This window comes from Melospiza melodia, chromosome 9 (genome assembly GCF_035770615.1).
Source record: "Melospiza melodia melodia isolate bMelMel2 chromosome 9, bMelMel2.pri, whole genome shotgun sequence".
NCBI lineage: Eukaryota > Metazoa > Chordata > Aves > Passeriformes > Passerellidae > Melospiza > Melospiza melodia.
In genome coordinates this window covers 15320688-15342014 of record NC_086202.1, presented here as the reverse complement: position 1 = coordinate 15342014, position 21327 = coordinate 15320688, and the positions used below count along the sequence as shown (strand labels likewise).

At 38.2% G+C, this 21327-nt stretch overlaps 1 protein-coding gene across 9 annotated transcripts in view; it reads right to left on the bottom strand.

The window, feature by feature from the left end:
- The window catches only part of BLNK (B cell linker), a 90049-nt gene that overhangs the window by 12476 nt on the left and 56246 nt on the right, over nt 1–21327 (bottom strand). For 5 of the 9 annotated variants that reach the window (XM_063163444.1, XM_063163446.1, XM_063163447.1 and 2 more), the window contains exons 4-15: nt 17412–17477; nt 12279–12335; nt 10208–10257; nt 9222–9262; nt 8237–8393; nt 6945–7114; nt 6424–6505; nt 5601–5681; nt 4142–4167; nt 3588–3616; nt 3234–3329; nt 2450–2492 (exon numbers count right to left, since the gene is read on the bottom strand). In XM_063163444.1, coding sequence (XP_063019514.1) covers nt 2450–2492; nt 3234–3329; nt 3588–3616; nt 4142–4167; nt 5601–5681; nt 6424–6505; nt 6945–7114; nt 8237–8393; nt 9222–9262; nt 10208–10257; nt 12279–12335; nt 17412–17477 — 898 coding nt within the window. Of the gene's footprint in view, nt 1–2449; nt 2493–3233; nt 3330–3587; nt 3617–4141; nt 4168–5600; nt 5682–6423; nt 6506–6944; nt 7115–8236; nt 8394–9221; nt 9263–10207; nt 10258–12278; nt 12336–17411; nt 17478–21327 lie in introns of those variants that run through there. The other 4 variants (XM_063163441.1, XM_063163445.1, XM_063163448.1 and 1 more) reach the window with 3 other exon arrangements.

Here is a 21327-nt window from a genome sequence, read left to right as displayed (position 1 = left end):
GAGGTGTTCAAGGCCATGTGGATGTGGCACTTATGGACATGGTTTACTGGTGAATATGGTGGTGTTGGATTAACAGCTGGAACTTGATCTTAGAGGTCTTTCTCAGCCTGAATGATTCTTTGATTATTAAATGAGAACTGCGTGAATAATCAATATGGTTTTGGTATCTGTAGTAATTTTTAAAGAAATATTTGTACAGAAGGCATATAGTATCCAGAATACTTTCATGATGTTATTTGAAAAATTTTATGCAACCATCAAATTTTGAACTTTCTAATAATCTTGAGATTGCTTGTAGTAAGTATTGAGAAAATCTAGCCTTAGTTTTGCAGTGATACCTTTTGGTTCACGTTTAATTTCTGACCTGCAAGACAGAAATTCTGCAGCAGATTTGAACATACCAAAACCACATCTTCCACTGAATGGAGAAAACTGAGTACACCCTCTTATCACCATGCTAGAATTGAAGCAATCCACCTAATTTCCTGGCTTCTTTGGGAGATGCTTAATTTTGACTCCCATTTCTTGACTTTTAGGGAAGCAAGACTCCCATCTGATAAGTATCTTTCAAAGAAGCACCAGTTATTAATTTGTCTGTCTTCATCTACCCAGCTAATGGCTTTTCACTAATGTTAGTGACAAATGCCTCCATTCTCTTGCTGGAGAGGTGTAATCCATCACCCACCAGCTGGGGAAATGAGACATGGCAAATTTTTTCTCCCAGTCAGCTCAGGCCTTTGAGAGGAACAAGGGTTACAGTTCTGTGCACATGATCAGTGCTGGTTAGTGCTGCCAGCAGACTGAATGGGAGCAGTTAACAGATGTTTTCGTTTTTGTTTGGGCTTTGTCGGTGTGCTGTAGCCAGGGATGGAAAGGAACAACAGAGAACCGGACAAACATCATGCTCATTACCCTGTATTTGTATAAAATTGTAAAGGCTGCCACTTACAAGACAAGCAAAGATCCCAGGATTGGGATTGCACTGGATAACTCTTTCCTAGGCTGACTCTTGTGACAAACTTGTGAGCTGCAAGCACCCAGGAGCTGAATATACTCATGGTACCAATGAGTGTTTGTCTGGGAGCTTCATCTTGGAGCTGTAACTCACTCAGAGTGTGGCTCCAGCTAAAGGATAGTTTATTTTTATTCTCTGCAAAGCTAGTATGATATCCATCTCAAATGCAAGCTTTGAAAATGCATTAATGGAGAGGTTTCAGCAGCAATGTGGCATTTGAGTCTGTTCTGAAGCAGGAGTATTCTTAGTGCTGATCAGATAGTGGAATTTCTGTCCAATATCCTCCCTTGAGATGTGAGATTTTTTCTTATATTGTATTGGTAAGAAAAGCTGAGAAATCAAACTATTTCCTAAAAGAGAAATCCCAAATTTGGCACTGCTTTGGATTTGTTCAGAATCCCACAGGATACAGATCTAAATGGGAAGAACTTTGTGATCAGGTGGAAGGGAAACTAAAATGCTGTTGTACATACAAACTGCTTGGCACGTCTAGAAATTTAAAGACTGAAGACTATAAGATACTCATATACCATCTGCACTGTTACCATAACTTCTAATCCTGTTATATGACCCCAAATTCCTGGTTTCAAGTGTCTAATTTCTCTATATAGTTATTGGTAGACTGATTATTTCCTAGGGACAATTCAGGGCTGGGACAGGGTCTGAGCATGCAGCTTTTGGCACAGATGCTGACACAATTGACACACTGCTCTGTTCTGGATGGTTGGCTCCTCAGGAAGACCCTCTCAAACTAGCACAGCTGTGAGTAGAGCTATGGTGTAGATCAGTTAATGGAGCTAATCTGGCTGAAAAAGATTTGCTTTTGCTCCTTTCTGCAGCTGGACAAGTTTCCAAATAGTTTGCTTAAAACAACTTAGCACAGTGGAAGGGACAGATGGCATAAGAGCAGAGGGAGGCAGAGGGAGATAAGGACTGTCTGAAACACAGCCTTAGGACCCAAGGCTTGTAATGAGTCCTTCAAGGACTGCATTTTCTAGTGACACTGGTTATTCACACTATCCAGTCTGACATTTTAGAAGGTTTCCATTTTCAGAAAGCAATAATCATTCACCATCTGAGAGGAATGAGGCTTAAGGAAAAGTGCTTCAGATTGGGCAGAATAATCCTCTGCTGCTTAAAGTAAAGTTCCTGAAGTACAACTGGTACAAGAAATTGTTTTTGCGGACTGAAACATATATATATATCCCTTATATCCCAAAAAACATTTGAACTTTGTCTTGGATCAATACAGATGTCCAGTGCTCTTTTGCCCAAAGGATTAATAGCAACAATCACAATATTAGATGAATCTGGCATTCAGTCATCTGTTTCTGTTATTTAATCCAGATAATAAATAGATAATCCATCTCTTTAGATATGAAACACAGGACTAAATGTAACACATTCTTTTAGAGTGGCCCATTAATTACTCACTGGTTTTGGATGAAGACGACTTCTGGGGACAGGCAAAATATTTCTGAAAAATACACACAATAAGTTATAATGAATAGGATTTATTTATTTAATTGGCCCTGATAGGCTTTTTAAGATCTAGAGGGAAGGAGGTCTGCAGTAAATGGATTTGATTGCAGCTCTACACAGCTACAGTACTTGTGTGGATGCTGTGCCCTTGGTGTGGAACTACTCTGGAACAGCTCCTGTCCTGGACCTCACCAGACACCCTCACACACAGAGTACTGTGGATGCCTCCTTCTGGGGGCACATAACATCCTCTGTAAAATAATGACCTAGAGAGGAGGCAGGGCTTATGATGCAGCTTTCTATGCTTCTGGGGACACAGGAGTGAAGTAGGCTGCACACTCAAGTATGATTTTGCCCTTTTCTGACAGAGACTTGGGATATAAACAATGGATTTACTGAGCCCAGTTTCTTGACAAGCAATTTTATACAACTGCAAAAACATCTAATTTGCAAGGGTTCAGAGATGGCTAATAGGACCTTAAACTGGCTGGCAGAGATATTTTATCCCTGTACTGGATCCCTGAAGGGTTATTTAAGAAAATCCTATCTAAATGGCAAACTGCCTTCAACACAGAAGTTCACAAAGCAAGGAGAGCTTTTGGTTCTCACCTTGTCCTAGCATCCCTAGCTATTTGAGTGGCCTGACAACTGTTTATTGTTTGAAGTCTACACATTAGAGAGAAGATTTTTTTTCTCTGCTAATATTTCCTATTGATCTAAGCTGCTGTTAACTTACCTGGAATTATCCTGCTTAGGTGACTCTCTGGTCATGCTGTGCATGTGGGAGTGCTCTGTACTCTGAGCAGGCATGAACATGAGTGGCTTGGTGAACCTAGTAATTAAACATGAATTAATAAAGGAAAATTACATTTAACAACAGTGAATACAAACAAAACCTCTCTTTCTTCTCCCTTACCCCCTCAAAATTCTAATAAGTAACCTCAATACATACAATTTACTGAATGTATTTCTTACTTCTGTTACTGTATTTCTTCTAGAGAAAGAATTACCAGACATGTAGTATGTAGATGAGAAAAAATATTTTCTGACAGTTTTAAATAATGCACAAACATTGACAGCAATGGGTTACCTGGTTACTGGTGGTGGTGATGGTTTTTCCTGTAAGAGAAAATGCACTGAATTGTTTTTTAGTCACTTTTTAATTTCATAAAATAGATATTATGATCCTATTTATGTTATCACATCAAGATATTATTTTTGCATTGTGATACAGATTTCTACTACAGCTCTGTCTGGTAATCTACATTAGGATGGGACAGGCAAGAACTCAACATCAGTAAATCTGCTTTGGCCATATGTTATGTCAGTACCAGCAAATGGGAAAAAAATTACTGTGTCAGAACTGTCACTGCTCCTCTGCTGCAGTTCTTCTGCAAAACATTCCCTTAGGCTGCTGCTTCACAGATTGGATCACTATCACAGAGGACTGGGAAACTTTCCCCTTCCCATTTACTCTTTTGAAATGGTTTGCCAGCTTTTCTGAAAAGGGAGTGTCAGAAAGCTTTAAGTGCAGGAAGAGTTATGTTCCCAGTTTTCCCTTTTGAAAGGCTGATAATCTTTTCTCTCAGTCACATCTGTACCCTGCCTGAGGGCAACGGGATTGATACTGTAGAAAGGCCTCACCTCTTCTTCAGGAACCTCGTAGACTTCTACAGGACAGGGAAGAAATAAAAAGCATTCTTTAGTGTAGCAAAACCATACTGCATGTTACCATAAAAGCTGATCTGAATTTCTATCAGTCATGCTTCTGACTCTGGAAAAATAACTTGAAGAATCTGCTCAGAATTTGGATCTGCCACCCTGGAGCAGCAACAACCCCTGTCTTGTAGGGAAAACTTCAGGTGAAATCTGAAGGAATTCTGATATACAGTCACTATATTAATCAAGTTTCCTCCCATTGCAAAACCTTTTTATTGTTTTGTTTTTCTTCTCATTCCCTCCCTGCTGCAAGCAAGATGAATGCTTGTGTTGTGCAAACCTGGGTCAGTTTGTAAGAAATGTGTTATCACACCTGTAGTAGCATTTAGCTTTTCCTTGACTCAGGGAGGAAGAAATCAGGTCAGTCATAAATACAAGCTGGCTCATTTGCATGGCCAACATCCCTCCCTGAGTTCTGACCCACAACTACATTTTAGTTCATAGATCTTGGAAGAAAAAACCACCAGCATCTTCATCTATGCCCAGTTTCTTCGATGCAAACAGAATCCTATTTCAGTAAATTTCATGTCTGGTTTCATCACTTTACTGCACTCAAGTGTCCCAGCTCCCACCAGGGGGAGATGTTTTATTCTGCAGTAACATCTGTCAGGAGCTCGTTGTTGCTTGACACTGATTTACAGAAAGGCTGAGATTGAAAAGGGCATTTTAAAATGTCTGCAAAATAACTCACGAAGTCTTAAGCAATTCATAACAAATGTTAGTTTATGACTTGTAGTTTGTGACTTTAAAGCTAAACACATTGCTAATGAATATGCAAAGCTTTTTAAAGAACTGTGTCATGTCTGGAAAGGATACATCCAAGCAATTAATGAGACTGAGGATGCAAAACAAGTCTAAGTTGGAAGAGAGAGATTAACAAAAATATCTGAATTTACAAAAGCAAGTAGGATTCCTCTTATTTGCTTCTGCTTTTGTTTCTTTTCCAAATAAACTGCTCTTTACAGAACCTCAATGGGAACACTGTTATAAAAGGCCATGCAAGACATTAGCCTGTAGAGAATTTCTATATGGTTAAGTCTGAAGTATTGGCTCTTGATTCCTATGGTGAAATGGGATTACTGACATACTGAGTCCTATAATTCTTTTTGCTGTATTGATCAATTTGTATTCCTCCACTAGAGCAGAAGACTAAAAATAAATTAATTTGGGGCAAATAGCTTGTTCTAGTTTTATTCATGCTTAAAATGGATTTACTGTTCAAGCTAGACAAAGCAACTGCTACAACACAGAAAAGCTAAAGGGGAACATATTTTTGTTTTACTTTAGTATGTCACAGGGTTAGTGGTGTGAATACATCAGGCATAATTTAGTATTTCACAGTTTTACATTCTTTTATTCTAACAGCAATGCAAGCTTCACATACCTTGCATAACAGAAGTAAGAGAAGGCTTTGGAGAAATAGGGGGGGCTGGCTTTGTTGTCTTCATATATCTGTTCACAGGTGCTAAAAACATATTTTATTAATGTACATATATATATATTCGTGCATGTGTGTATATATAGACATATATTTATATATATCTGTTTACAAACTAACAATGTAACATTTATACAATAAGAATGAATATTAAGTAGGTCCAAATTACAACCTTTTGTGTGACCTTGAATAGATCAACTGAGTCAGAAAGCAGCTCTCATTTTAAAAATGAAGGATTATTCAGTATTTCAGCCTTTCTGAAGAGGTTTGGTAATGTCAGACAGCAGAACTACAGTCTCTTCTCTGTTTACTTTTCACCTTTGGGCTGTAGTAGTTTCATTTTCTAGCTAAATATATTTATATATAAAGTGAGATAAAAAAAAAGCAAAGTCTGTCTTTATCTACTAAATATCTAAAAATGCTTGTTCTTCTCCTGAAGCACTTCAGCAAACAGAGAATTTTAATGCTACTGCTCCCTTGGTTAAGAAGGCAGGTCATATGAGAAGCCTCCTGGTTGTACAAGGGCTGGACTTTGAAACAGCTGAGAGAGGCAAAAATTAAACATGTCTTTCCATAGTTAAAAAATAATTTTCCTTGGCCTTGTCATAAGCCAAAGGAGCCAAGTGCCTTTTTGCAGGCTGTGATCTCTTTTTAATAGCTGCATCTCCACTCTTTGAACCCTAGAAACAGACCCATTAATTTGACCCATATTTTTCCACTATTAGTCCTAATAAAGCAATAATTATAAGCTTAAATGACTAAAACTCACATCTTGTAGGTAGTGACGTGCTGCCTTCTGTGGGTTGAATATAGTTATCATCATCATTGTCCACTGGCACAATGTAGTTATCCTATGAGAAATTCAGGACAAAAATCTCTCAGTTAAGCCTCCATCATGCCATCAAACTGTTTGGATTGAAGCCCTGGCAGCAGTTTACAATAGTTGCCATTTCACAGTGACTCCTATTTCAGACATTTATCATCTGTGTGGAAGGGAATCCCAAAGACTGAAATCCCTTTATTGAATTATTCCACTGGTTCATGGAAGCCCTCCCTTCCCTCCAGTCCTGGAGCCTTTGAGGTTACTCTCTCCCCACTGCCTGCAGCTTGTCATGGATGATCAGGAGCTATTGCATGGTCTAAAGAGCCTCCCTGATGCTCAAGGCAGGCAGATAAGGTCACTGTTAGTGATGTACAAAATGATTTGTACTACAAAGGGTAAGATGAGACCAGCCCATGGCATTGCTATGACATTTACACAGTTATAACAAATATATCTGTAAACTTTACCTCATCATCACTGCACTCCTTAGGCTTAGGTGGCACTTTTGGTTTTGCAGCAGGAGATGGCAGTGGCATGGATGGCACACATGGTTTCTTTGGTCTGGACATGGCTGGACTGGGTGTGCTTGGGAGAGGTTTGTTCATGGGAGGAAGCTTCTGGTGACTGGGGCGATTGTCTTTTAATTAGTAGAAAACAACAATTTTAGTAAAAATTACACATTAGTCTCTGCACTTTCTTCTACTGCTTGTGCAGAAGCCTTTGCTGTGGCTGCAGCACAGGTCAAATGGCACACCTGGGCACAGCTGGAGCTGATGTTGAGATTTGTGTGTGAACAGGTCCTGCTCCCTTGCCCAGGGCAGCAGCCTGTACGAGTGCAGTGGGTGCCCAGGCACTGGCTGCTGTATGAACAACTGTTCAACTCCCTGGGGAAAAGGTGCTGCCTGCGTGGGGTAGTGCAAATGAGACATGAGAAAAATCACACTGGGTGGGACTGGAACATTAATTATGCCAGGTTCTCTGAGGGGTCAGGTCCTTCCCTTTTCAAAGAACACACAGGTGAAGGGCTGATAAACTTCTGTGAGTACATATGTGATATTTTAACACTTTGATGAATAGTCTACAACCAGTAACAGTCTGGTGTCATACAAAAATGAAAGCAGGCATCATGTCAATGTTTCTTTTCTCCATGTCTCAAATCTTCATTAACTGAAGCTAACTTTCATTCACTTCAATGCAACATATCCACGGTTGAAAAGAATCAAATCAGAAAGAAAAAAATCCCTTTATACTGGACTGATGAAAATAAAATCTTGATTCTGTCCTGTTTTTTAGGATATTTATCATCCTTAGTACCTATTTTGAAGGAGTGAATATTTGGGCTACTTCTTTACTGCTTTGGGAATAATGATTGGAGAAACAGAGAAGTTTAAGAAGGGACCTGTCTAGTCTTATGTGCTTCATCTTAAGAGTAATTGCTGCATCAATATATGTGTATTAATTTGGAGCCCAAACTTATCAGTATCTCCCAGACCTCTGCTTGAATTTTGTCATTAGTAGACGTCTATCGCAGTCTCTAGGACACATTATATGAAAATTATAAACATCACTACTGGCAATACTAACCTGTTTCATGCTGTAATTAAAAAAAATCATACCCCTGAATGCTTAAGATCTGAGTAAGAGAATTAAAAGCAAACTCTTGAGGAAAGGACAGATAAGTGCATTTGGGGCCTCTTCTCTTCTGGTACTGATCAAAAAGCAATTATCAAGGTGACATAGTTAACTATTCCATATCTACCTGCATATTCACCCCTAGAAATAGGGAATGCAGAGGGAATCTTCTTTTTCTCCTTCTCACTTGGAGGTGGCTCATAGCTGTCATCAGGATTCTCTTCACTGGGGACCACATACATCTCAGAGTCAGAGTGGTCATCTGGATTTTCATAATCACTGTCCTAGAAAGACACAACTCCCCATTTCTCATCTCATAGCATTCTATAACACAAAATTACAACAATGTACCCTTGAACAGACACATCATCTTCCCTTTTTGTGCTTCCTCTTGCAAAGAGGCTCTCCTGCCTCCTGCCCTTCTGCTCCTCACAGGAGCTCCTTGTCTTTTTGCTATCTCCAAGCAGTCCTTTCACTTGAAGAGCTCAGTCTTCAAATTATGGACCAATTGCTTCTTTCCTTTCCCACAACAGTTCATTTCTAGATCCAGCCAGATGGATCTCAGGGTGTGTTGTCACTTCCTCTCCCTTTCCAGTTAAAGGGGTACTGAAGATCTGACTCCAGAAGAAGACTGGTCACTTCAGGCTGACAGCTGCACCACTACTTTACACGGCTGACAGCCGTGAATTGCTTCATTCGAATGTTTTCTAAAATCTTAGCAAAGTTTTCATTTTTAGTAAGAAGAGGCCTTCCTCTCCTCACCCCTCCCACCCTTCCTGCCCCACATAAAACCTTCTTCTGATTTCTGAAATTATTGTTCAGTTTAGGAAGTCCCTCAAATCGATGCCATGTGCTTACTTATCCAAAAACCTTAGTGTTCATGGCAATCATTGACTGTGCTTCTTAAAGTACTTCTAAGCTGAATGTAAAAAAAATTGAGGTAGCTAAAAATCAGTGGCTACTTGTGAATTAAACTGAGGTAAAAAATAACAACATTTCAATAGTATTTAGTTCAACCACAAGTAGATGATTTTAAAAGAAACTTTTATTATTATTTCTTGAGCTAACTTGTTGCCACAGTAACACCCTACTAGCCCAAAATATGTACTTACAAAATCATCTGACCATTGTTCCTCTTCATCGTCTGCGTGTTCTAAACCAAACATTAGAGTTATTTAAGGAGATGTAATAATGAATATCAATGTTTGTCTTAGGTTGGTTTTTCAATCTATAGATATGACATTCAGTTAAAAAAGAGCAAGCAAAATTTCCAAACAGTTCTGAGCAACACATCTGTTTGGACAGTAAATTAAATGCCTTTTTGCTTATTTTTGACACCTTATTTCAGAACTGTTGGAAAAGCATTAGAAAATGACAAAGTGTGCATAGTCTGAACAGCAGAGCATGCACTTTACCCACAATGTCCTGCTAATGCATCTCATTTTTAAGTAGGGGTGCCAATTTCTAGATAATGGAACTCTTGCTGATCTCTGGGCCCTGGTTAAAGTCAGCTGTGTTTATATTAAACAGGGAACAGTTATCTGATAAGTTCCAAACTTTGTCCTGCTTTCTTCTATTCTTATCTTAGCAAGATGGCTGTTAACTTGTAAAAACATATATGAACTAGTTTGTGGACAGCACTGTATGATAAGCAAGTAAAGGTCTACCTTTAAGATAATTCATGATGATTCTACCTTTAAGATAATTCATGATGTCATCATTACATTAATAGCATTAAGATTTTAAATCTGTAATGATATATTTGTTCAATTTCTTTTGTATTTACTTTCACAGTTTCTGTAAAAAGGGGCTGCATGCAAATTCTCCTCCATTTTTACAGCAGCCTTGATACAGAACTCTGATTAAGACTGATTTTGAAAGAGTGGTTACTTGCTACTCTTTATGCTGGCACAATTAATCATTTCTTTCTTGCCTTTCATTTCAGAGGTGTGAACTACCTTCAGAGTTGTTGATAATGGTATCTTGTTCTCTCATTAAAAACAAATTATGAGGCACTGCATAGCTGAAATACTGTTAGGCATATAGATAGCAAATTAACACAGACATGCAGTTTAAATTTACATTAATACAGCCTTACCTGAAGCATAATCCCTTTGTGGCAGACTTGGCGGTGGCTTTTTTTTAAGGCTGTAAATTATAATTATTACATTTATGATCTCATCAGTAACATCCACTAGAAAGGAGTATTAGCCAGACACATTAAAAAGCTGATAACTAAAGATACCCGCAGCTAAAGAAATACAGATTACCATCACAGATACTTAGCAAACAGCTGTAGAAGAATGCTTTCAAAAGCTAGAAACTGATAAAATAATAAAATAGAATCTGAGAATATATTTTTTTCACTAAGAACATATGTTGAAAGGACAGCTTCTTTGCTCACCCCACGTCTTCATTTCCAGAACGAGATAAAATAGGGGGCAGAAATAAATGATGATCTATCAGAAGATGAAAATCTGTTCAGGTTCACAGAGGCTTTATTAAGACTGTGGTATAAGAAAGTGGTGTAAGCACTCTCCATTTGTATTTTCAGAACGAAATAATTTTGCATGCACTTTTTTTGATGGTTAATATTTAAATATATACCAGGTCTCTCAGTGAAAGATTCTACTTTTTATTATTTTATGATGTTATGTCCCTTTTTTGGTAAAAACTGTTACAATGGCATCACATACCAAGTGAATCAAAAGATGACTGATTTGTAGAAATACTGAAAGGATCTTTTTGGCTATACAGGAAGGTTCATAAGTATGTGCACATATATATATATCTAGGAGGCAGAAGTACACATATGTGTAAACACATACACACATACATATATATGTATATATGTGTGTATTCATGTATACTCCTCCTTACTAACTTGTAGTTGTCCAAAGAATACATTGAATTTTGAATTACAGTCAGTTGAATTATTTCAGTACCCTGTAATGAAAGAGAAGAATTTGGGTTTAAAGTCAAGATGAATGGTGCATGTGTGGCATCACAGGCCAGACTGATGCCTCTGCAGAAGGAAAAAACAACAATCCTTTGTTTTTAGTAGCCAGATAAAACATTAACATAATGACATAATTAAAATTGTTCTTTAAAGCGACTTTTGAACATTGTCTGACAGCTTCCTTGTAGCACTGATGAGATCTCACTGTGGACCTGAAGCTTTGTCTACTAAACTGATGACATCACTCATTCTTCAGTCAGGTCCTAACAAATTAATTTGCAAAAATAAGCAAATAATTAAAAAAAACACAAAAAGAATTGAAAATGGTTTTTTGGATCTCTGAGCAATAGTGTTAACAAATGTTGCTTTACCACAAGAATTTGACACTCAATATTTAGGTCCTATTTAGGGTTGCTGCCTAGGTATCATTGTTCAGGCGCCACTTTTACTCAGGGTGGTGGCAGGCTGGCACTACCACATCAACTTACAAATTTTCCTGTCTGTTTTGAGAAATTAATGGGTTGAATTAATGGAATTCTGTTGCTCAGACAGTCGCCAAAAACCCCATATACATGAATCAATCAATGAATAAATGGTGCAGGTATTGCTAAAACTCAAAAAAGACCAATCCCCCAAACGAAACAGAAACCAGACCAGGAAGATAATTTTTGCAACGTTAGCCTGCTTTGTTCATGGCTAACGACACTAATGGTGGATAGCTGACTCCTCAGAGGTTTTAACTTCCTGAAGCATAATGTAACTCAGTGTACAAACAGTAAACTAAAAAGCATTCTCAACAGCTCCGCTCTGGTCCTCTGTCCAGGTTAGCACAGCCATGTTAGATAGAAAATCCCAGGGCCACTGCCAGGGCTCATCTCACATCTTAGGAAGGGGAGACCAAGATCTCTTGATGTATTTTACAACATATCTGCCACGAGTTGTTTGGAAATGGTGGAGACTTGGAAAATAGTGGAACTGAGGCAACAGTAAGAGGCTCTCTGGGTCATGGTATAAAGTACACGGCTAAGCAATATCACACATTTGTAAGCTGCTAAAGAGAAATCATCCACGCTCGGTACCAGGCCCTGTAAATCCTGGCAGTGGCCCTGGCAGAAAGTGTAAATACGTTATAACGAAAGCACACGAGGGAAGAACAGAGGTCTGTGTCTAAGCAGCCTATCATGCCATGTGCAGCTATGGAATAGCATACCGATCCCAAGTATCTTTCCCAGTTTTGCAAATTAAGGCCACTTGTTCATTTTGGAACCTGAATATCAACAGAAGAAAAGAAATAATGTTTCTGTCACAGAGCTGAAACGGTTCACGGCCACATCTGTATTTGCTAGAATCTTTTCAAATATGTTATTTATTCTAAAATTCAAATCCACTTAAAAAGACGTTTTCATGGTACTGGTATGATTTTACGAGTGCCAGAACTGGAATCCAAGCTCTTTTGAAGTCAGCTGCAGATTCACTTTACAGGAGCCAGAGCTCTACCCAATGTGCAAACCACAACACAAGTTCAAAAGACACAACCCTACACCAAGGCGTGGTTACCCAGCTACTGCAGGCTCTGACCTCACCGTCCACACAGATCCTTGCAGAATGGCAACTGACTCTGTCCTGCTCCCTGAAGTTACTGAGAAGGGACTGCAAGAATCAAATGCCATCCAACTGACCATGCATATTTAAATGTATTTAATCCTAGCACATATACTGGAGCTTCAACAAATAACCAGGGAGCGCTTGAGACACTTCATATGTTAGAGATGCTTCTCACATAAGAATATAATGCAGGGTACAAAAATTCAGAATAGCTTTTAAGGAATAAATTATTCCATTTTAAAACAATATATTCCAAGATTTCCCCCTATAATATGCTGAGCTTGATCCAACAAAACATTTAGGCATGTACTTAATATATCGTCCTGTAGGAGCTGCAAATGTATTACTTAGAATTTGTAACACATTTGTGTTTTCTGTTTTGAGTGAAGAATTTTAAAATAAACTGCAGCAGAGATCTGGGTGTTTTGCTCTAGCAACACTTGTTTCTACAGGCTACACCCAGAAAAACAATCAAACACACATATTAGTAGACCTTTACACGTAGCACTTAAATTTTCCCACAGGTGCATTTCCCTACTAGTGTTTCTGCTCAGTCCCCCAGCATTTAAGATATGTCTGAAAACTTACTGTTTTCAGAAGTCCCTTGCTTTTTTGTATTGTTAAGTCTGTACAAATTCCACTCCCTTGTTAGGAACCATTTTAACATAACAGTTTTTACAAAAATTATATTGGCATCTTTTCTGACCTGAGTATTTATAGTATGTATTAGCTTTACATGCACTAGAACATCACACTTGTGATTACACAATAAATTAATTGGACTTTGCTAGAAACATTTTCAGAGGTCCAAAAGGTGTGATGAGAACAGATGAACTTTTCCTGAACTGTGTATTCCTAGTGGAAGAGTTTGTTATACATGTGGAATTATGCAGAAGTTGTACAAGACAAAATTAAACTGAAAGGGATTTTTTTTGAAATTGTTATTATGACTCTTTCACACATGTTCTTACAATATGATGTGGCAGTTTTAGTAATAAAAATCCTGACACTCAAACCATTCTATTCAGTTACACAGTAATTTTCATGTTCCTTCAGTGTAACAGTTAAAATCAGGTATTATACATTTTCCTGTCTTCTTTTTCTAAGTGTGGTACAGCTTGATTTTGGTACTTTCTCTCACTGTTTGGTTGATAAAATACTGCTTTTCCCTCTGCCAAGGGTTTGATCATGAATGCCTTTTAGTTGTAGCTACGCAGGTTGAAGAGATATTTAGTGACACAACTATTTTTCTGCCTGAATAGTGACACAACTATTTTACTGCTTAAATTATAAATGACATAGAAAAATGGACCACACAAATCTGAAGCAAAGACTTACCCAACTAAAAAGCTGGGTAAAGCATCTTTGTTCCATTTTCCAGGTCACATGGCAAATGTTCAAGAAATGGACCCATTTGGATAGTGTGCAGTCAGAAACATGAGTACAAGTGCATGATTTCTGATGGCTTGGTGAAGGATGGGATATTACAACATGGAGAATAAACTGAACTTCTTGTTTCTTATTCAACACAGTAGGTCAGCACATGCAAAACTTCACCTGAAGTCCTGACTTTGCTGTGCATGCAGTGCTACTTTTAAGACTCAACTTCAGTGGAGCCAGGATTCCACTGAAGAAAGCCTCGAGGCTGAAAGCTGATGATGCACAGATGAGTGCTCTGTCTTTACAGTGTGTTTCAAGCATAGGCCACCATCCTCCATCCTGAAACCTATGATTGCTCTGCTTCCCTGTCCTGTATTACCAAGGATGTGAGTATGAAAAAAATGCCCCCAGCTCTCACTGTTTATCCAATGCTGGCTGCACTCATTGCTTCTACACCTGAGTACATCCCTGACACTGTGATCTGCACAGCAGCTGGGACTCAGGGCTGTAAACAGCTTTGCATGTGATTAAGGGCAAGCAGGTGACAGCTACCCTGCAGTGGCCAATATTTTTACTGCCAGAAAACGCTGAGTCGGAATGGGGAACAAACAGGAACTTTTAAGCAATGAAAAAACAACCTTTCTATTTCTTTCCTGCTACCAGGACTGCTCAGCCTGCTTTCCACACACCTTTAAGACATACATGGATAGTAGATTAATTCCTCCCCACCTGCACCCCACAGATGAACTAGACTGGATAGCAAAGGTTTTGATGCAAGGCCTTTTAAATTTCTGCAAAATCAGGATCCAGTCCAGATTTTAGAAGTGTTTTAACAAATACTGCTAATAAGTCATTAGTTAGTCACCTGCATTTCACAAATATTTGATAATTCTTTCAATTTGTGTAGCAGAGGGTTACAGCATACACCTGGGTGACAACTTTAGGCTTCAGATATGCAAGTACACTATTTGAATTCTCTAAAATTATTTCTACTTATAATAGGTTTCATTTTGATTTTATTTCCCAACATTTAGATGAATCTATGCTACACAAAATCCATATTAAATAAATTTCTTCCTGCTTCAGTCATGTTTAGAACTTTGACATTTAATAAAATAATCCTTTACTGAAATGGAAGTAGTGATCATCTGGATAACCATGTTTTGTTTGTTTTTACAAACAAAAAGCCCCCAAAGATTGCACAGTAAGGAACACAGCCAGCTCTAATCCTGTAAAGCTTAGCACCTCTTGTACATATCCTTATCAGTGCTGTCAGCTCATGCTTTTATTGCAAGTCTCATTATGTGTTGGGTTCAAGAATTGAACTCTGAAGTCATGTGCAAATATCAGAAATTCTTCAATTTTTAAAAATTAAATTTCTGATCTTCATAGCTGCAAAAACGATTATTATGACTCAGATGAATCACAGTAACATCGGAAAGATTATTATGCTTTTATACCTCGTGTTCTTTGTGTTCTTATAACTGGGAGAGTTGACATGTGAGTTTTGTGCTGCAGTCATACTTTGAGTTTTTATGAGTCTGCTCTTTTATATATATATATATATTTTATCTTGAGTGAATCAAAGAATTACAGTGCTATAGGAGCGATCTTTGACACTTAATGATGACCTTCCCAGCTTCAGAGCAACTGATTAACATCAGAATTCACGTTCAGGCTACTACAGGAGACACTTTGTAGCCTCCAAATGATAAACCTTAGATGCTTCTGTTGTTTTTGTCATCTTTCCTCTCCGAGGCTTTTGAACTGAGTCCACTGGAACATTATTAATTGGAGTTAAACAACTACTGAGAAGTAGGAAGCCACCCTTTATTAAAAAGCAACAACTATAAGAAAGCTCTAACCCTCTCCCCTCCAAAACCCCACAAAAAGCCTTGGACAGCCTAGCAGCTCTTCCCTGTGAGCAGGTCCCAGGTGAAAATGAGTCTTTTGTAGATGGGTGGTGAACACAGTGGTCACCATGCTAAAAAAACCCCACAAATTTACTTAAAACCCCAAGTAGTTGAAAGAGGGCCATTTTATGGGAAACTCTCTTTTGTGCTTGCATGGAAATAAGTACAGCAAGTGACTGTGATTAACTGTGAATTGCAGCAATCTTAGCGTGAAAGAGGATGAAAACAGGAAAAAAATTATCTCCACAATCTATCTGATAGATCAGGAGCTTTACCATCAGAGCGTGCTCAGGGTCTGTGGGCAGAAAACACAGCTGTGGAAATGAGAGCACAAAGGAGGCCAAGATCACCCCTCCTGCCGGGGGAACAGGAGAGCCGGGCAGTCCTGCTGCTCCTGGGAGCGCATCCCCTCCTCTGGCAGCTCCAGCAGCTGCCCACAAACACCAGCCCGGGCTCTCCTGAGCTCCGGCACAGCCACACCTGCCAGCAGCTGGCTGAACACTGCAGCTACACCCAGAATTAGCTGCTTCCCCTCAACTCTGCCATCACGGTCCCTCTTTAAAAACAATTTAAAACAATGCTTCCACGTGTCTTTTATGTACAAGAGTTGTATTTCTAGAATTTAACACGGTTGTCCTGGAAACACTGCAGATAGGTGTTGTAATTAACTTCTAAAAGTACTTAATACTTTTGTTGCCAATGACCCATGTAAAGAAACACATCTGAATGAGAAAATCACATCCAAATGGAATTTCAATGCAAATGAGCTGTTGCATTAAGAAAAGTGTGCTAAATAGCTAATTGCTTTAAATAGATGTTTGTCTGGAAACAGTGAATAGTGTATTCATTTGACAAGGATGCAAAATTACTGGTATTTCTTTCTATGTATAAATACATATGAATATTTTATAATACTTTCATGCACGTGACACAATCTGCATGTTGTTCAGTATGTCTTACTAGAATAAGGGCGCTAGGTAATTCTGCATTTTGTTTTATGAGACTGAAACACAGGAGGACTGTGCATTTTTATGGGAATTTTAAGTATGATGTCTGACCAGTTGGTTCAAGGTGGAGCTCAAATTCAACTTAATTGCAGCAGGAAGCCTAAACAGTTGCCTAAGGAGAAAGGCAGACAATGCAAACAACAAGCAATGACCATTCCCAGCAAACATTCAAAAAAAGGCTCTTCACTCAAATACTGTTTTTTTTCAAGGCTACAAACACAACCTATCATTGGACTCCAGTTCTGCAACTCCTTTATGATAATCTTAATACTGATGACCATTCTGCAGGTTGCAGTCCGAACCAAAGCTCCTTCCATGCATGGAAGTGCATCCCTCTGGAATGACAATGGTCCCATCACTGAAGTACCACACACCACTCTGCTCATAATCCAAACTTCCCCACATTGATAAAACTAGGGATTGGCATTGCAAACTTACTTTTTGAACTTGTTTATTATCCCACTTTCATTTTTCTTGATGTCATGCACCATCTTTTGAAGCTTCCTGTAAGATAATAAACAAAGCCAGCATTAATTTACCAAGTGGTTCAACATTAATATAAATTAAGAAAAATATGCTCAGTATATCTTCAATAAGTAGTTTAATTGTTAAATCATTTGTGCAGGAAGTTTTCCTTCCTTTTAAGGAGCTCTTTAGCATTATTTGTGTTATCCTTCTAAATACAATAAAATATGGTATAAACAATCAATTTAAGAGTAAGTGCATCAGGAAAAATCCTTGCCTAAATTAATAGTTTTGAATATTTAAATGTTGACATTTTATCTAGAACTGACTTCAAAACTCTGCAAGGTTATAATGGTGATGCCCTCTGATTTTTAGCCATACATGGGACACTTAAATATAATGAGAATAATGGACAAATAATTCACAAGCACATCTTTACCTCCTGCTGAAAACTCAAACTGGTCATTTACAGCAAAATGATACAGTGTTACATGCTAATTTAAAGAAATGCATTACTTATAGATGTGAGAAACAGGTGTACAGCAAAATGATCCAAAGTTTCTAACAACAATGTACTACACCTATAAAAGCAGCTTGGATTATTGTCTAAACTAACCAGATACATTAAATGTGAGGTGAAAAGCTCAGAAGAACTTCTGCTTTTCTGTTGTATCTGCTGGGGTTTTTTTCTTAACAGATTCAGCTTCTGGTTCTGCTTGAAACATCAGAAATAGCCATCATCTGCAGTTTGCTGTTTCTGTGCTGTGCCCCAGCTGGCACCCGGCAGTGTCTATAAATGAAAAGTAATGAGGAATGAAAAGAATGAGAGGAGATCTAAATGGTTTAGTTCTAGTTTGGGCAGAAAGCTTGTAAGTGTTTGTGTTTCTTTCAAAAAGGCTTGCCAGACTTCAATTAGGGATGGATGTCAGCATCAGTTACATTTCCTTTGTTGTTTGTCAGAAATAGAACTCACCCACAAAAATCTAATTGTAGATTTCTATCTGAATATTGCTTGTTGCTCTTTACTGACACTAATATTTTTACATTAGTAAAACTATTACTTTATTTTAAAAAAGGTGTGCTTTTTTTCATTTTACTGGTTTTATTCTATATTGTCATTTATTTGCTAAAAAATCCTTCACACACACATGCAAATAAGACCCAACACAAAACTGATAAGTACAAGCACCTGAATTAGTTTGCTTTTCATTTGATCACATTTAGGTGAATTGATTAGAGCATCATGGATATTCCATGAGCCTTGAGTAAGGCTACAGTTTAAAAGATCATTTTATTACATATTTCTATTTTAAAAGATGCATTTAAATTAGGAAATCACATGCACTGGTGCTATTATGATATTTTTTCCAAGCAGATGGACCGAAATGAAAATATTCCCATTTTTTGCATAGTCAAATTTCTTAAAAATCTGCGCCTCTTATGCCTTATTCTATTCTAAATGCCTCTAAATGGAGGCATTTAGATTTCTAATTCCAACTTTGATAAACTAAAGAGTACCTAATATGCATTAGTGTGAATTTTTTCAGCTGTTAAAGTTACATAGCTCTTGTAGGAGTTGTTAAAATCCTTGTTTGTTGCCCCTGGAGAATTCAACTTGTCTGAAGCCTTTGAGAGTAAGCAGATAACCAGTGCACTACGTGGGAAGTGTAGGAAGCCATCAAGCACAGCTGATCTCCTGTGCAAGTGGAATCCCCTTCCACCATAGAGCTGAATGAGCTGCAAAAACCAGTCTGTCCAGTCAGCTGGAGGCTGACATCTCTTGAAGTGCCAGGCCATATAAAAGGCAACAACTGAAAAGTTTTAGGAAGAGCTGTCTGTCTGATTTGTGATCTTGGAGGGACAGAAGAAAAGAAGAGAGGCAGATTGAAAAGTCTATGGCAAGAGGGTTCTCCAAATCTTCAAGCACCCAATCCCAAGCCCAAAGGCCATTCCAGAGTGATGAGGAAAGTGAAGCCCAGAAGGGTATTTATACACATACACGTATGTAGACTGAATCTACGTATCTGACTAGTACTAAAATACTTGTATGGCTCTCAAATACTTGAGATTGCACTCCAAGAAAAGGGGTTTGTTGAGAGAGAGCCTCACCAGAGCAGCACCCGGGCAATGGGGGCTGCCATGGCCCAGTGCAGGCAGCCCTTGTGCCAGGTACAGAACTACAACCTCCTCCTTCACAACACCTGAGTCAGGACCTTGTCACCAGCTAATGTCTATTCTCTGGTGCTCTTTTGGGATGAGCAGATACTAGAAACACTCAAGGACCTCCTGACTACAGCTACTACTGTAAATAAAAATAATGAGTAATGCTTGTCTTACTTGGCATTGCATATAATTAAAGATAATCAAGAGGTAAAACTTAAAGTTGATTCTTTAACTACAAGCTCCAACTCTTCATTAAACCTGCTTGGGATCTTTAAAATCAGGTTGGCAGATAAAAGCGCAGTCTGTTGCAGTCTGTGTTACTGCTAATCTTTGAAAACACATTTCAGCAATAGATACTTTGAGATCCACTTTAATTGTATCTTGCATAGACTGGATGGGACCCTTTGATCAGGATCTCATGGCGCACAATAGATTTTCAAAGTTCTGCAGACAGCAAGTTTGGAAGTCTTGGCTGTAGGTGCTAATAAAAGTTTTAGGTTCCTTACAAGTACATTAGAAATTCTTACATGTTGGAAGGAATAAAAGAAAAAAGACAGAAACCTAACCCAAAACCCTTTTTAGCCCTGTGTTGCTAATTTTGTCGCTAAAAACTCCAGTAATTCAGAATTATCAGATCAAATGACAAAGGGGTCATAAGCTGTGATAAGTACCTGAAGGAAGGTGCAAAGTTTTCCCATTATAAATACCATACATCCCGAAAGAAGGATTTGTTGTGTGCTTGCTGCACTCAAGGACTGTCAGAGCTGCCTCAAGATAAAACAAAATGAAACAAACCCACCCTCTCTTTGATCTGGTCACAGCTCAGCTTATGAGGAATATGTGATGATGAAGTGAGGATGATGGGTGGACCTGGCCTGAGACACATCCCCACCTTCAAACATCACCTGGAAGCCTTTGGCTCTTTTGCATGCACATTATCCTACAAAAGCTTTCCAATGGTAAAATATGTTTTAAAGAGAAAAATGAAGAAGAATAAAGTGTGTAGCAAGTTTTAACTCAGATGTGAGATGAGGTACAGAGTCTCTAGACTTGAGAAAGAGAAGTCTGTCTTGCTTTCAGACAGATTTGTGTAATATGGAATTCTCCCACCATTTAGACTAGTTTAGACTAGAGAAATTGTATTTATGGGTATTACAAATCTGTAATTGCTTTACAAGCAATATTGATTCATTCAACATTAAGGGACCTGTATGTTTCTTCTCCTTCTCCTCACATCAGTTAGCTCGTTAACTGATGAAGCTGAATTGGTTTTAAAATAGTAAAAATAATTAAAAAAATAAACACACAGTAAAATAGACAATTTGCATGCCAAGTGCATGTTCTTATACCTTTTTGGGTATATCTGTTCCTCACTGATAGGACAGCCTGTAGCTCTGTGCCTAGAAAGTCCCATTTTCTGAAGATTAAATTGTCCATTCACTTTAAGTAAGACTGTGGGTAGGTGCAGCACTCACTTTTGGCTTAAGAAAGGCAGATCACATTAAAACAAAAAAATGTTTTTCAGAGTTTTTGTTTGTTTGTTTGGGGTTGTTTTTCAGGCAAATTTAAATACTTGGCATTAGAATACTAGCATGGTATTTAGTAAGTGCAAATTTAGACTTAAAACAAAAAGTCTCCAAAAATACCCACTTGCCACAGCTGTAAGAACCACAAAACAGAAAGCAACGAAATTTGGAAAATAAAAGCTAAGTTATTAGAAGATACA